At 44.2% G+C, this 14697-nt stretch overlaps 1 protein-coding gene across 3 annotated transcripts in view; it reads left to right on the top strand.

Moving 5' to 3' along the window:
• The window catches only part of KAZN (kazrin, periplakin interacting protein), a 1010923-nt gene that overhangs the window by 222543 nt on the left and 773683 nt on the right, over nucleotides 1-14697 (top strand). For all 3 annotated transcript variants that reach the window (XM_072828267.1, XM_072828268.1, XM_072828276.1), the window contains exon 2: nucleotides 11123-11280. In XM_072828267.1, coding sequence (XP_072684368.1) covers nucleotides 11123-11280 — 158 coding nt within the window. The remainder of the gene's footprint in view (nucleotides 1-11122; nucleotides 11281-14697) is intronic.

Genomic DNA, 14697 nt, shown 5'->3' with positions numbered 1-14697 from the left:
CGGGAGTTCCCAGCAGGGCTCCCCAGCGAGCCTCTGAGGCTGCCAGGAGCCCGGATCCCTGAGAGCTGCCCCGCGCACCCCGCCAGGTTCTGAGGGCAGGTGAGGGCCAGGCCTGCTCCAGGCTCGTGGGAACGAGGTGGTGGCCGCGCACTACTCGCGGTGACGGTAGCTGAGCCCTGTCCCTGAAGACTAGCTCGGGGCCAGGCACCCTTCTGAGACCTCATTTGCGTTAATTATTTTAGGTTTCATTACTCTGAAGCAGACACGGCTTCACCTCCGTGTGAGAGATGAGACAAGTGATGCCCAGAGAGATGAAGTCACCTTCCCAAGTGTGCACAGCTAGTGACAGATGGAGGCAAGATGGAGCTCAGGGTGGCTGACTCCAAGGCCCATGCCCCTTAAAAGGCATGCCCCCTTCAGTGGGAGGCAGGCTGGACCTCCCTAAGCTTCTCCCTGGCCACGGGTTCGGGTCTCTAAGACCCCGTCACATTTATCCTCCAAAGTTTAGCCTCAACCACATCCCCTCTGTGGGGCTCGCCCCAGCTCCCCATTGACCCGTAGTCCTTTGGCTCTCAAGCCCTGCGGGCTCCATCAGGGCCTGATTCTGTACCACCGTACCTGGCTCCCTCCCCATCACTGTACACGTTGCCACCACCCTTGTCATGGTCTGCATTGTCACCCACACTGCGATACGGCGCCGCGTCTAACCTGCGTGCGTTTCTCAGCACCCATGACGTAACTGGGGGTCTCTTGCGCGTCTATCCATTTAAAGAAGTTGGCTGCAGATTCACGATCAGCCTGAAGAATCTTGGTCCTAAGGGTTTATTTTGTTGCTTCCTTTTGACCCTGACCAGTTATCTAACTTCCGTCTTTCCCGGTGCTGCCAAGGTGACATCCTGGATCCTGTCTGCGTCTCGCCATTAGACAGACTCTAACTGTGGAGTCAACGTTGTCATCCTTCCATGTCCCAGTATCGGACTTCGGTTTTGTTTTAGATCTGTGATCTTGAGCTGGTTGCCCAACCCTTGTTTTATTGTTTTAATCGCGATAGAACATACCTAACATAAGACTTACGGCTTAACCGTTCCAAAGAGCACAATTCAGTGGAATTTGGTGTACTCACAAGGTTATGTAACCCTCGCCACCACCTAGGACCAGAATATCTCCGTCACCAGGAAAGAGAACCTGGTCACTCTCGCCTGCATCCCCGCAGTCCCTGGCAACCACTCATCTGCTTTCCTTTTCTGTGGATTTGCCCATTTGAGACCTTTCATATAAATGCAGGTCATTCAACGTGTAGCTTTTTGTGGCTTCTTTCATGTCGCCTGCGTTTTGAGGTTCGTCCATGTTACGGTGTGTATGATGTGTAGCATGTGAGAGCATGAACGCCGTTCCTTTTTATGGCCAAATAATAATCCGTTGTATGGGCACCACATTTTGTGTATCCGTTTATCAGCTGATGGGCATATGGGTCGTTTTCACCTTTGGCCGCTGCGGACACTTATGGGCGAGTGTTTGCTTGGACACCTGTGTTCAGTCCTTTTGGTTACTTACCTAAGAGTAGAATTGCTGAGTCACTTGGAAATTTTTAACTTACTGAGATTCTTTAACCTTCTGAGTTTAACTTCTTGAGAAACTGCCAGGCTGTTTTCCACAGCGGCTGTACCACTTGACATTCCCACTGGCGACATACGAGGGTTTCAATTCCACATCCTCTCCTCCAGCATCAACTTTTGACTTGCAGAATGAGTTTTATTGTAACGACGGGGGGAAAAAAATACCTGAATTATTTAGGCTTCATTTGTTTAATGAGACCATATTAAAGCAAGAACTGGAAACTCGTGAGCATTTTAATGCAAAATACATCACAGAATTTGAGATACGTGAAAAGCAAAGGTTGTTTAACATGTAGGGATAAATTTGATCATTAGTTCACATCTATGGACCATATAAATGACAAGATCATAAAACCCACGGAGCTTCTGGTGGCGAGGCTGTGCCCCATGATATGATTCATTTGGTATATTTTTCTATAAAAATGTACAATGGCCCATCTCGGTGACATCTGGACTCGTCTGCATAAAATGAGTGTTTAGGGTCATATTATTATTATTTCATGTTCTATACTTCATCCGATCTATAAAAATAGAGGCACAGTGTGGTAAGCTGTTATTCTCTTCAGAAAACATTAAGAAATTTTATGTGTACCTTCTATTTTTGCTAATGACACAAAATGTTGGAACTTGTTATTTTTTCTTCCACCAACCCATGAATGTACCATCCTTATCTGAAACCTAAATAAATACTCATTAATGTACAGTGAAATTCAAATGAGCACTTTATATAAATAAGCCTGCTATAGAAATACGTGTTTCTTCAAATTTGTAGACCAGAATAACATGCAATAAATTTAACATCATTTCACATTCCGAGCCACCAAGCAAGTAAACTGGTTTTATGACTCAATTTCCTAACCTCAGGTAGGTAAGAAAGCATATATATGGCTCTTCATTCCATAATCCATCATACATTTTAAGAACAGTATTATTTGGTTGAGATTTCTATATGCCAAATGGAGCAGAGTGTACATAATACCCGATTCTAGGGTATTATGAATGGGGTAGCAGGGGGGGGGACAGAATGGGGTGAGGTTGCCTTTTTTCCCCAGTTATTCTTTTTTAAATACTTCTGGATAAATATTGGTTTGTTCAAGTGCTACTATGTGCGAGATGCTGGGTATATAGTGATTAATTGAGTAAACCCTGTTGCTGGCCTCTGGGAACTTAGGACTCGGTGAAGGTCTTACGGTTACCTGGTGTTGCATAGTGACCCATCCCCACACTGAATGGTGTGAGTCAATACCTTGCCATACTCACAGTTTTGTGGGCCAGGAATTTGGGTATGGTGTCAAGGAGTGGTTCAGCCCTGCTCCAGAGTGGCAGGGGCCATATCTTGGGTGACTTGAATGGTAGAGATGGCCGGGGCCATGTGTCGGAAGCATCAGTTATGGAAGATGGCGAGATTCCCTGGTTCTTCTCTACATTGCCTCCTCTAGGATTGGAATATTCAAGAAGGCTTCTTTATTCAGACATCTGGAACCTGGTCTGGCTAGCTGCTCGGAAGAACTGAGGCTGGCCAGGCATCTCTCTCCTCCCCCACGTAGTCTATGTGTGTGGGCTTCCTTCAGGCATGGTGGTCTCGTGGCGGTCAGACTTCTTACACGGCAGGTAGCTTCTCTCAGGGCAGTTGTTCCGAAATCTCAAGCAGGAGCTGCAAGACCTCTTACGACCTAGCCTTAGAAATCCCACAATGTCACTTCTACCCCTTACTAATAATGGTGAACTGTGTCGTTAAAGCCAGCCAGACTCCTGGGAGGGGATTTATGCCCTACGTCTCAATGGAAGGAGTAACACAAAATTTAGGATCATTTGAGTCTGCCACAGAGGAAAGCATACGTTAAAGAAATAATCACATAAATTACTGTTGCAATAAGAAAAGTACAGGCTTCTTTATCGTAATCGGGCTTCTTGATTGCAAATGACAGAAACTCAACCCAGAGGGGCTAATGGAAAGAAGGGAATTTGCTGACCCACGTAAATGAGAAGTCGGTGACTGAATCCCGATGCTGTAATGATGCGGTCAGGAATCTTTCCCCCTATTCGTCAGTGATAATTATCCCTTGGCTCAGGTGATTTTATTCTCAGGTGGGTGGGGAGGCTCCTCAAATGATGGCTACAAAGGCCACCAGCTGCTCCGTACTGCTACCAGTGTAGCAATAGCAACCAACAAGGATACGCTCTACCTCTTCATAGTTCTAGCAAGTGGTCCTGGGATTAAATCTGATTGACCATGTTTAGGTTACACTTCTTCTGAGCCAACCTCCATTGCCAGGGAAATGAAAAGCTTTAGATGGTCCAGGTCTGGACCGTGTGCCTACCTCCGGGACCTCAGAATAGGACCAGCCCTCCCTGGACTACAGGTGGGGATCGTGTTTCCAGGAAAAGGAGAGATAGTTTTTTTTTTTTTTTTTTTTTTTTTTTGAGATAGCTCCTTTTATGAGAACACACTGGAGAAAGATGCTAACCCGACACACGTAAGGTACCCATCGCACAAGCCGAAGAACCCTGAAGATTAGCTCCACGCCGAGACACAAGGGGAAAAATATTCCTCCCTGTTGTCATTCCTTCCAATCGGTCCACTTGCTGTTCTTACGTATTTACTGTCTACGAAGCACTAGACAATTTGTAACTGGTAACACAAAATGAAATATAGGGGGTCCCAAGGATCTGGGGGCTCCTCAAGGAAAAAGACATGACCCCTAGGTGGCAGTAGCACACGCAGGCTTTTTTGGGTGAGGCTTTGACAAGTTTTGGATTCCAGGAAGTCCCTCACAGCAGGTGACCTCCTGGAGAGCTCGAGGAGGGCAGAGGAACGCGCCAGGGGAGAGGGGGATCCTAGAGGGGACTTGGGCATCTAGGAGATGTCACCTAGCACCTAGCAGCACAGTTCTGGGGGTCAGAGAGCCGCTTAGGCTTGTCTTTTCCATGGCTAGCAGAGACTGGGTGCAGTTTTGTGGGGCACGCAGAGGAGATGGGCTCCAAATAGCTAAAAATCTGCCTATTTGGGCTATATTTAGCACAAGTGGATATGTAAAAATTTTGAGTTTGGCACCTGCTGGCTTTTGAATTAATGGGTCTCAGCCTGCAGTGAAGAAATAAACAATTCAGACCATCTTGGCTGATTTATGTAACGAGGAGTTCACGATTATCCCCGGTTATAAACATAGCAACTGGTTAACATCAGGTTGAAGACTTGAGGTACAGGCTGTGGATTAATAATCATAATAGAAAAAAAAAATAATCATAATAGAGCTTTGCATAGAATTGTCATGTGACAGATGCTGTGTTCGGGGGCTTTGTGCAAACTGCCTCCTATAATTCAGAGTCACCCTAGGAAGCTGTTCCTGTTATCCTCCCCACTTGCAGATGGGAACACTGAGGGGTCAAGTAACTCCTCCAAGCTCCTGACAGCTGGAGGGGCAGACGGCGCTGAGACCCAGGCGGCCGAGCTCCAGGGTCAATACCCTCAAACTGCCGCAGTGTCTTCGGGGAGCTGTGATCTTGCCTGTTTCTTCGCCTGGGAATGTGCAGGGCTCCCCAGGTGCCGCTCCACGCCCAGTCTGTCGCTGTACTTGGAGGCTGGGCCTGGGTGGTCCCTGGCCCCGGGGGAAATACATCAGTGTGAGCCCTTGGCCGTGTCCTAAGGGTGGTGGTGAGAGCGGGATGGGAGGGTGTCGGGGAACCAGACAGGCAGCTGGGTTTAGCCCAAGAGGAGCCTGGGACAGAGCAGCAAGTGGCCTGCAGAGTGGGGGCAGCACAATGGGCACACTCGCTGCCCGGGTAGCAGTCCTGCCCCCCTCACCGACTAAGCAGGTAATCCTGGGTGACACTTCATCTGAGTTCCTGTTTGTAAGATGGGAGCAAAACAATAGCACTCACTTCAATAGAATTGTCCTGGTGATTAATTGAGGCGGTGCCTGTTAAGCCTGTAGCTCTGCTCTTGCCATGCAGAGTCGCCCGTAGACGTTTGCTATAATATCCCCACCACTGCTGCTGCTGACTGTCGGCCCAGGAACTGTGTGACGGAGAGGAGGGGTTCAAGAAGTAGAGGCAAGGAAACATCCAGAAGCGTGCTCAGATCCTAGCCGTTTTGAGCACATGGAATGTTTACTGTGTGCCAGGCACTCTGCCATCTGCTTGTTTTACATCTGCTTAAAAAAGGAGTCTAGACGGGCACTGAGGTGGGCGCTTGATGGGATGAGCAGTGGGTGTTATTCTATATGTTGGCAAATTGAACACCAATAAAAAATAAATTTATAAAAAAAAGTAAAATAAAAATAATGCATTTTAAAAATAAAAAATAAAAATAAAAAAAAAGAGTCTAGAAATGTTCCCTGCCCTTACTTTTATTGTGTCCCACGTGACTGGTGTTGGGGGTCTAGCACGCCACTTGGTGGTGGTGTCTCTCATGATGTTATTCTGGACCCAAAGTGTGGCATCATGGCAAGATCGTGAGAAGAGGCGTTGGAGAGTCATGGCCTTGGGCCTCATCCCTGTTGTGGGAACCTCTCTGGGCTTCAGATTCCCCATCTCTAACAGATCTTTAACCAGAACAGCAGCCAACATTCGTTGGGAACTTACAACACGCCGGGCCCTGTGGGATATAAAGGAACTTGTCCAAATTCACCTGCTTAGTGAAAGTCAGAGCTCAGGCTTCTGACCCCAGGGCCCACGTTATCAGTGAACCATCAGTCGCACAAAGGTTTTATAAGCCCCTGACATATGATAGGGACTCGATAAACCATAATTGTTGTCATTATTCTTATTATAGCTAGTCAGAGGGGCAGGCAGCCTTGAGACCCAAGCCAACTGGCTTTAGAATCTGAACCGTCAAACCAGCTGTATTTACTCTTTCAATAAACATTTCCCGAGTGGCTTTCCTGTGCTAGACGCCCTTGATAAATGGTGAACAAAGTTCTATTCTTGCCTTCAAGAGAGTCATCATCTAGTCCAGAGACTATGAAACAACATTCGTTAGGTTGTGCGCTAGTAACAAATAGCCCCCCTAGTCTTGGGTGTTTGTCAGTAGTGAAAGTTTGCTTTTCACGTACATGTTTTCTGCATCCTGGGATCTGAGCTCTTCTCATGGCAAAGGGAAAAGAGTCACGGTGGAACCACAAAATTGCTCTTAACGCTTCTGCTTGGACATGGCATAGCTCGTGTCTGCTCACATACAATGGGCTAAAGCAAGTCATTTGGAAAAACCTGATATTATTTAAGGCAGGAAGTATGTTTCTCCACCAAGGAGAGTCATGAGGAGGGAGGGTTTTGTAGGAATAGATTCAGAGACGGGTTTTGGAACTAATCATTAAATCTACCACAGATGGATTTGTAAGCAGTTGTAACACAATATGGTAGGTTCTTTAATGGAAGTGTCTATTCTTTGAGCAGAAGAGGGAGTCCTTACCTCTTGCAGTTTGTCTTTCGCATTTAGGACAAAGTGAAGTTTAAAGCATATTTTTATTTTATTTTTAAAGATTTATTTATTTATTTGACAGAGAGAGAGAGCACAAGCAAGGGGAGCAGCAGGCAGAGCGACAGGGAGAAGCAGGCCCTCTGCTGAGCAGGGAGCCTGATGCAGGGCCTGACCCCAGGACCCTGGGATCAGGACCTGAGCTGAGGGCAGATGCTTAAGACTGAGCCACCCAGGTGCCCCTAGGGCATATTTTAGAGCTTCAGTTTTCTTACCTGTACCCCAACTTTCCTATTGGCAGGAAATACAGAGAGTCGAAAAATTTAGGGTCCATACTGAAAAAGTCATTTGTTGTTTTTAACTTTCTGCAACAGAACTCAGCTTCGATCTGGAACCTGCATTTTCACTAATGGTAACTCAGCACTTCTGGCTGAAAACTTAGTATCTTTTCTGGGTAGTTATCAAATAAATTCAGATTGCTCTTTACCCACGCCCCCTTCTTTTTTTTTTAATATTTTATTTATTTATTCAAGAGTGAGCGAGAGGAAAGAGAGAGAGAGAGAGAGGCAGAGACACAGGCAGAGGGAGAAGCAAGCTCCGTGCAGGGAGCTCGATGCAGGATTCAATCCCGGGACTCCAGGATCAGGCCCTGAGCTGAAGGCAGACACTTTAACTGCTGAGCCACCCAGGTGTCCACCCACTTCCCCCTCTTTTTGGGTTGTCGGGAGGCTTCTGTGTTGTCCTGTCTTGGGGATGTGTGCCTGCTCCATGAACTCAATGGAAATGGTTTCGTCCCCCAGGATGCTAGAAAAGACTGGAGGTTGGGGGATGATGGTGGTAAAGCAGTAGTGCAATCTCCGATCTTCCCTGGCAGAGTAGACCATGTAGTTATCATTTCTACACAAATACTGACATGTGCATGCCGAGTGCCCCATCCATATGCCTGGGGCAGGACATAAGACAGTAAGTCACTTCAGCTTTCAAATCCCCAAATCTATCTGGGTGTTTCTAACTATCTCCTTCAGAGAATGAAGATTCGGGGACACGGGAATCAGCCTCATACTTTCTTGTTCATCTTTCCCTGTCTGGGCCAAGGTCCTCCCCCAGTCCAGGGCAGGATTTGAGAGTCTTCCTGAGCGGTGAGGAACTTCTCTGATGTCATATCCTATATTCTTTCTACTCTGTGGCTTACGGTTGCGACACTATGCTCTGGTTTCCAAGTTTGATTCTCTGTAGTTCAAAACCATCATTTGTTTCTTTATTATTTATTATTTGTAGTACTTACTATAGGATTTACACTGCATATCTGACAACACAGTCCACCTTCAAATAATATTGTACTTTATGTGTTTGTGAATATTCTCATTCTTTGTACTGTCATATGTTTTACTTTTATATATGTTAACCTCGTAAATTATTGTTTTACTTTCAAACATCTATTATCTTTTAAATGAATTAAAAGATGGGAAGGAAAAAGTCTTTATATGTTACATGTTGTTCCTTTTAAGCCTTCTTTTTTTACATTTTTGTAAACTAAAATTTTCCTCTCAACTTTTGTTTATCTAAAAAAGTCATTGTTTCACCTTCATTACTGAAGGATATTGTTGGTTATAGAATTCTAGGTTGACAAGTGTCTTTTTTCTTTCGGTATTTTAAAGATGCACAGATTATCTTCTGGTTTGCATAGATTCTTATTACAAGTCTGACATCATTCTTATCTTCGTTCCTTTGAATGCAATATGCCTTTTCTCTGGCCGATTTTAAGATTTTCTCATTCTCACTGTGTGTGTGTGTGTGTGTGTGTGTGTGTGTTTAGCAATTTGGTTATAATCTGCCTTGATGCAGTTTTCTTTGTGTTTGTCTTGTTTGGGGTTTATTGAGACTCTGGTATTTATATGTTTATAATTTATCAAATTTGGAAAACACTTTGTCCATTAATTCCTTAAACATTATTTCAGTCCCTGCCCTCACCCCACCCCCAGACTCCAAGTGCATGTATGTCAGACAGCTTTATATTGTCAGAGAGGCTCTGTTCATTCTAGAGAGTTTTATTGCTATAGTATCAAATCCACTGGTCTTTTCTTCTGCATTTTAATCTGCTATTAATCTCACTCAGTAAAAATTTCATTTTAGATACTGCATTTTTCATTCCTAGAAGCTCCATTTGGTTCTGATTTGAATATTCTATTTTTCTCCTCATTATAATCATGTTTTATTTTACCACTTTGAACATGCAAAACACATCCATAATAGCTGTTTTAATAGCCATGCTTGCTAATACTATCACTTGTTATTTATGGGTCTGTTTCTATATACTGATTTTTCTCCAGGCTATGAGTCACACTTTCTTGCTTCTTTACATGTCTGGTAATTTTTTATTGAATACTGAGCATTGTGAATTTTGTACTTTTGGGTGCTAGATCTTGTCATACTTCTACACAAAAGATGCTCCATTTTTCCCCCCCTGGAAGGTATTTTAGTTACTTGCAGATCAGTTTGATTCTTTCAGGCTTACTTTTAAACTCTTTTTGGATAGGCCTAGAGTAGCCTTTATTCTATGGATTATTTAGCTTCATTTCTAAAGCATGATCCTTCTGGAGTCTTTATTGAATGTGCCCTGAATTCCAGCAAAGCCCATTCACTTTGGCTGATGAGCATGTGCACAATTTGTGGCTCTGTGAGATCTCATGGAATCATTTGGTTTAGAGTTGCTCAGACCTAGAACTCTTCTCTTCTGGAATTTTTTCTTGCCTGTTCACGGAGGGTTTCATCCTTCTCATACACAGGTTTGACACTCAGCCAAGAGTTCAAAGGGACCCTTGTGCAGATTTCTGGAGATCTCTGTGCAGCTCCCTCCCCTTCAGTTCTTTGTCTTACAGACTGTAGCAAATGTAGCTTTCCCAGTCTCTGTCTTCTCAATTCAGTGTGATCAGTGGACTGTCCTTGGGTTCTTGTTCCTATGCTGAAGTCTAGCCATCCCTTTATTACAGAATGCCTGGTGATGATAGGACTCGACTTTTTTTTTCTTCTCTTTTCTAAAGGATCACAGTATTATGCTGCCAGTTGTTTGAGGTCTAAAAATACTTGTTGGGAAGATATCGCAAAGTTTTCTAGTTATTTATGCAAGAGGGTAATTTGAACCCTCTTACTCCCTCCTGGTCAGAATCAGAAGTGCTCGGAGTTATTCTATTGTATATGAGTTTTTGATGATAACTTTCATCTTCAGAACTGTGGTTGGTACAGTGGTTTTCCTGAGGATGCCTAAGCTTTACTTTTCTTGGTTCAAGAGGCTAGGTTTACCTGAAACCTACACAAATCCCATAAGTAAAGAAATTTGAATTCAAGGAGAAATAAAGAAATTCTATAATGTTTATAGAGCACCTCCTATTTGCTAGTCACTGCCTTAGTTGTTGGGGATATCACCATACACAAAGATTTTTAAAAAAATCTCTGCTCTTCCTGAATGCACTGTAGAGACTGTAGAGAAAGAGGCAACAAGCATTATAGATAAATGAAATCTTTGAATTTATAACAGGTCAGATGGCAAGCGCTATGTGAATTACAGAGAAATAATAATCCTCCCAGCACACATGCAGCACTGACTGGAAAACATGGCCTTTGTCCCTTCATATACTTTAATGATGGAGGCCATCTGCTTAGAGGTAAAGTAGCCAAGTTTATTACCATAAATGTAAATCTACTCTAGGACTGTCCCGTCATGCCCTGTTAATCTCTGTAATTTACAAACACCACAAAGTCATCTTCAGGGAAGTGTTCCCTGACTTGTTTCTTTTCAGTTTTCTCAACAGGACTGGCCGCTCCATGAGGGTAGGCGTCGTGTCTGCCCTTGCTTGCCATTATACCCCAAGCACTCCATATAGGTTTAGTGTTTGGTGAGCACTCAATAAATACTTGTTAGCTGTTAAACATATGTGTTGGAGAGCTTCGGGGATATCCTGGCTTCTCAGTACCTCCATGGCTTGTACCTTATACGCACACCTCTAGTTCTCCCTTTAAAAGTACTAGCCAAGTTCTCTTTGAAAGTTACCTGTTTTGATCACTCTCTCCTTCTTTCTCTTTTTTTTTGTAGCTGTGCAGTCACTGCACACCCTAAATGACCAGATATCCCATTTTATTGTCACCAAGTCGAAGGCGCTAGAAGAGGACAAAGACCCCTTTCTACCCACTGAGAAAGAGACTCTGAAGAGTTCCATGATACTGATGAGACACCTCTTAATGGATGCTCAGGTACAGAGATTGATGAGTCCGTGGTATCTTTCTGTTTGTTTTCTTTTTGGTAGAAATTGTGCAAAACTGTTCGACTACCACACTTACTGGAAACCGCCTTTGTGGTAAACAGCCACGTCGCAGACATTCTGATATACAGGGTGGTAGATTTCTGATTAGGAATTATTTGGGATTTAGTATTGAAATAGCTTGGTTTTAAGTCAAAGTAATAGGGCTTAAAAAGAATATATGTGTTGTTTCTGAGAATTTAACAGATCTCTCATTAGCCTTGGAAAAGTGAAAATCCATTTACATACAAACTTGGCAGGCATCAAAGCTGGCAAATGCTTTGGAGTGGAGCGATATGGATCCCAAGAAGCATCACTGAGCAGCTAATGAATATTTTGGTACATTTGATGCACCACCAGTAAGCGAATCAGCACTGTTGTATGCGTGTGTGTGTGTGTTTTAATGCTCACAATGAATTAATTACAGAAGGGATTTAGCTCATTGCATGCTTTTGTTGAGATTCCTCTTCAAGATTTCTCCTCGTGCACTATTTTATTGAAATATTTAAAGGTAATCGATATACTCCTTCTGGCTTTGTTGGTGGGTCTCCCCAGATATGTTGGTAGGCAAACACCAGGTGTTTTAGGAAAAGTGGTAGTTTGCTGTGTTCGTGAAGCCAAGCCGAACTAGATTTTATTGTCATGTCTACCCCCTCAGTATCTAGAAATGTTTCAGAAAATGTTCTTTGGTTTTGGTGATTTTGTATTAGTTTGCCCTGGAGCTTTCTTCCTGAGCTTGTTTTCTGTTCGACAGCAGTGAGGTCAGAGTGGTTGGTGGTTTCCTGTGTTCTGCTCTGTATCAGATTTTGAAATGTGGTTTCTTTGCTTTTGTTTCTACCATGGTGGTGTTTTATGTTTGATTTTTTAAATCAATCATGAAGCCGGTATCTTGTACCAGTAAGACTTTAACTGGCAGGGCTTTGGTGCGTTTCTTACCTGTCAATGCCGGAAGCTGCCCCATGGGAGTTTTGAGGCCCTCTGTTCAGATGACCCAAATTATGCAAAGCCTTTCATTTTTATTCACTGTTCTCCCTTCTCCCCTTTATTATGAGCAGCCCATTCCACTTCTCCTTTCTTCCTGAGCCTGCCTGGTGGAAAAAGGAAAGTTTCTGAAGTTCTAACAGCTAATTTTAAGACTTGGGGCAAAAAAGGGGAAATTCGAACAATTTACCAAATAAAAGAGAGCAAATTGTCCTTGAAAGGATTAGCTTTCCTCAGTGCCTGGGCCCAATCCTATAGCTAACACACCAGCCAAGGGAACTAGCTAAATAATTCCCCAGATATATTGTGTAAACTCTAGTTCGCAAAATCTGAGGAGATAAAAAACCATTCTTTTTTCTCTCCTTCACTCATGTCTAGAAGGAATTTCAGAAGTGTTCAATATTGCTTAAGAAAACATTCCCCCCCCACCCCCCGCCTGCAATGCTGGATTCATTTGACAACTGTCATCCTTCATGGTGTTGGTCACCATTTACCCCTTTTTTAAATCTAATAAGACTACAATATCCCATAAAATGTGGTTACTGTGTAGGAGCGTCTTACTATCTCATTCTCTCCTGATCCCCAATCAATGCCTGCTGGAATCTTCTCACTTACATGGCCAGATGAAATGGAGCAGGGTATGGTGGATATTCCCCTAAAGTCATGCCTCCAAAAGGAGGGTGGGTTAAGTCCTCCTGAGGGGGCAGAAAACAGAAGGTCAGGTAGCAGAAGTGCTGTGGTGTCTTGGACCCATCATTTGTTTGTCTACTTTTGCTCAAAGACTCTTCCCTCTTGTCTTTCAGACTAATGTAGGATGAGGCAAATTGTGATTAGTTTGGTCTAAAAATACCACCCTCATTTCTTTTCTCCCCAGACCACTAACTTTTTGAAACATTATTTGTGGTTATCTCTAGGTCTGTGGCTAAAGTCAATTAGACTCATGTTACTTAATGCCCTCAGGCTCAGAGCATGTCCATTTAAGATTAGTGCTGCCCAACTTATAAAATGCTAAGGCACCCCAACATTTTGGGTATGGCCAGGGGTGATGTGTGGTTTTCAGTTTTGAAGGAGATAGCTAGAGATACGCAGTTTTTAAGGAGACTGTCTATTGAGCATTTTTGAAAATTCAGTGATTTTCCGTTCATGGTTTGACATTGCTTCTTACCTCAATTGCAAAGACGAGTGAATGTACTTATTTCATATTCCGAGTTCATCAATAATGGGAGGTCAACAGAATGTGAATAGAAATTCTGTGTGCCCCTTCCCTTCAGCTGCATTTTGTGGTATTAATAGATGTGCAATTGGCTTGCATGTCGGAGGACGCAGGCTTCTCAAGAGTAGTAACCACATCCCTTAACTTGGTTGGTATAATAGCCTGCTCACTTCCACACCCAGAGGACTCTTAATAGCATTAGATTATGATGAAATGCTCTGACATCAGCCTGCGAGTTGAATGAAGTCAGGCACAAAGTATTCCAGAGAATCTGGAGGCCGCTTAAAAGGCATAATCGATTCAAGTCACATCTGTCTTGGAAGCAATAAATCCTGCTTAGGAGAATGTCAAAGGCAAAAGCATTGCTGGGCTATGAAATTCCACCTCTGAGGATTATAAAACAGTAGGCGCAGCGCAAACACATCTCCCAAGTATAATAGGGGTGCCGGGCGTGATTGGCAGGTGTGACAGTCCATTCTGGAGAATGGAAGCAAGGAGGAACGTCTCACGCGGGCAGCCCAGAGGCCTGCAGTTGTTTATAAATTCCCTAACTGTCTATCTGAACATCTCGGGGGTGTCTAAAAGAGGCAGGGTTCCTCTGTTTGCGTTCCATTCCCCTTGTAGTCCGCAGCACCCCCCCCCCCCCAATTCAATAACGTGTCCCCTTCAGACCACATCTGAAGCCCGATCTTGTGGGTTTTGTTCCTTGGAGCTCTGGCTAAACCCGAAGTGCCAACTCAGCCTCATGAGTGATTAGATTCATAACACCGAAGAGGCAGTTCTTTCTGGTAGAGATTAATTCTTTTACTCGTCCTGTGTGACTCTGCATGCTAAGAGGGGTTGATTATAGCAAATTAAATCTCCTATTGGCAGTTCTCTCCTCCTTCCCCCCAAAGACCTAATATCATTATTTATTAAGAGGTGAACAAATGCTTGGGAAAACAATAAGATCGCTTTGTTGGCAGCAAGATCCTCTCCTGGAAGGCTGGGCACCCAAAGGCAGAGACTCTGTGGGCCCCGGGCGCTGTCCTTCGGCTCCAGGGCAGCGAGGAAGGGCCCGGGTTCTGCTGCCCAGGCCCCGGAGTGCGGAGTGCTGCATGCCAGGCCTTTCTCCCTGGAACAGCCTGGATTTGAAGGTAGGGCTTGTTAGGAGCAAGGCCAGGGCCCCGATGCACC

This window comes from Canis lupus, chromosome 5, assembly GCF_048164855.1.
Source record: "Canis lupus baileyi chromosome 5, mCanLup2.hap1, whole genome shotgun sequence".
In the NCBI taxonomy this organism is placed as follows: domain Eukaryota; kingdom Metazoa; phylum Chordata; class Mammalia; order Carnivora; family Canidae; genus Canis; species Canis lupus.
Note: the sequence above shows the minus strand (reverse complement) of the source record. Positions and strands in the feature narration are given on the sequence as shown.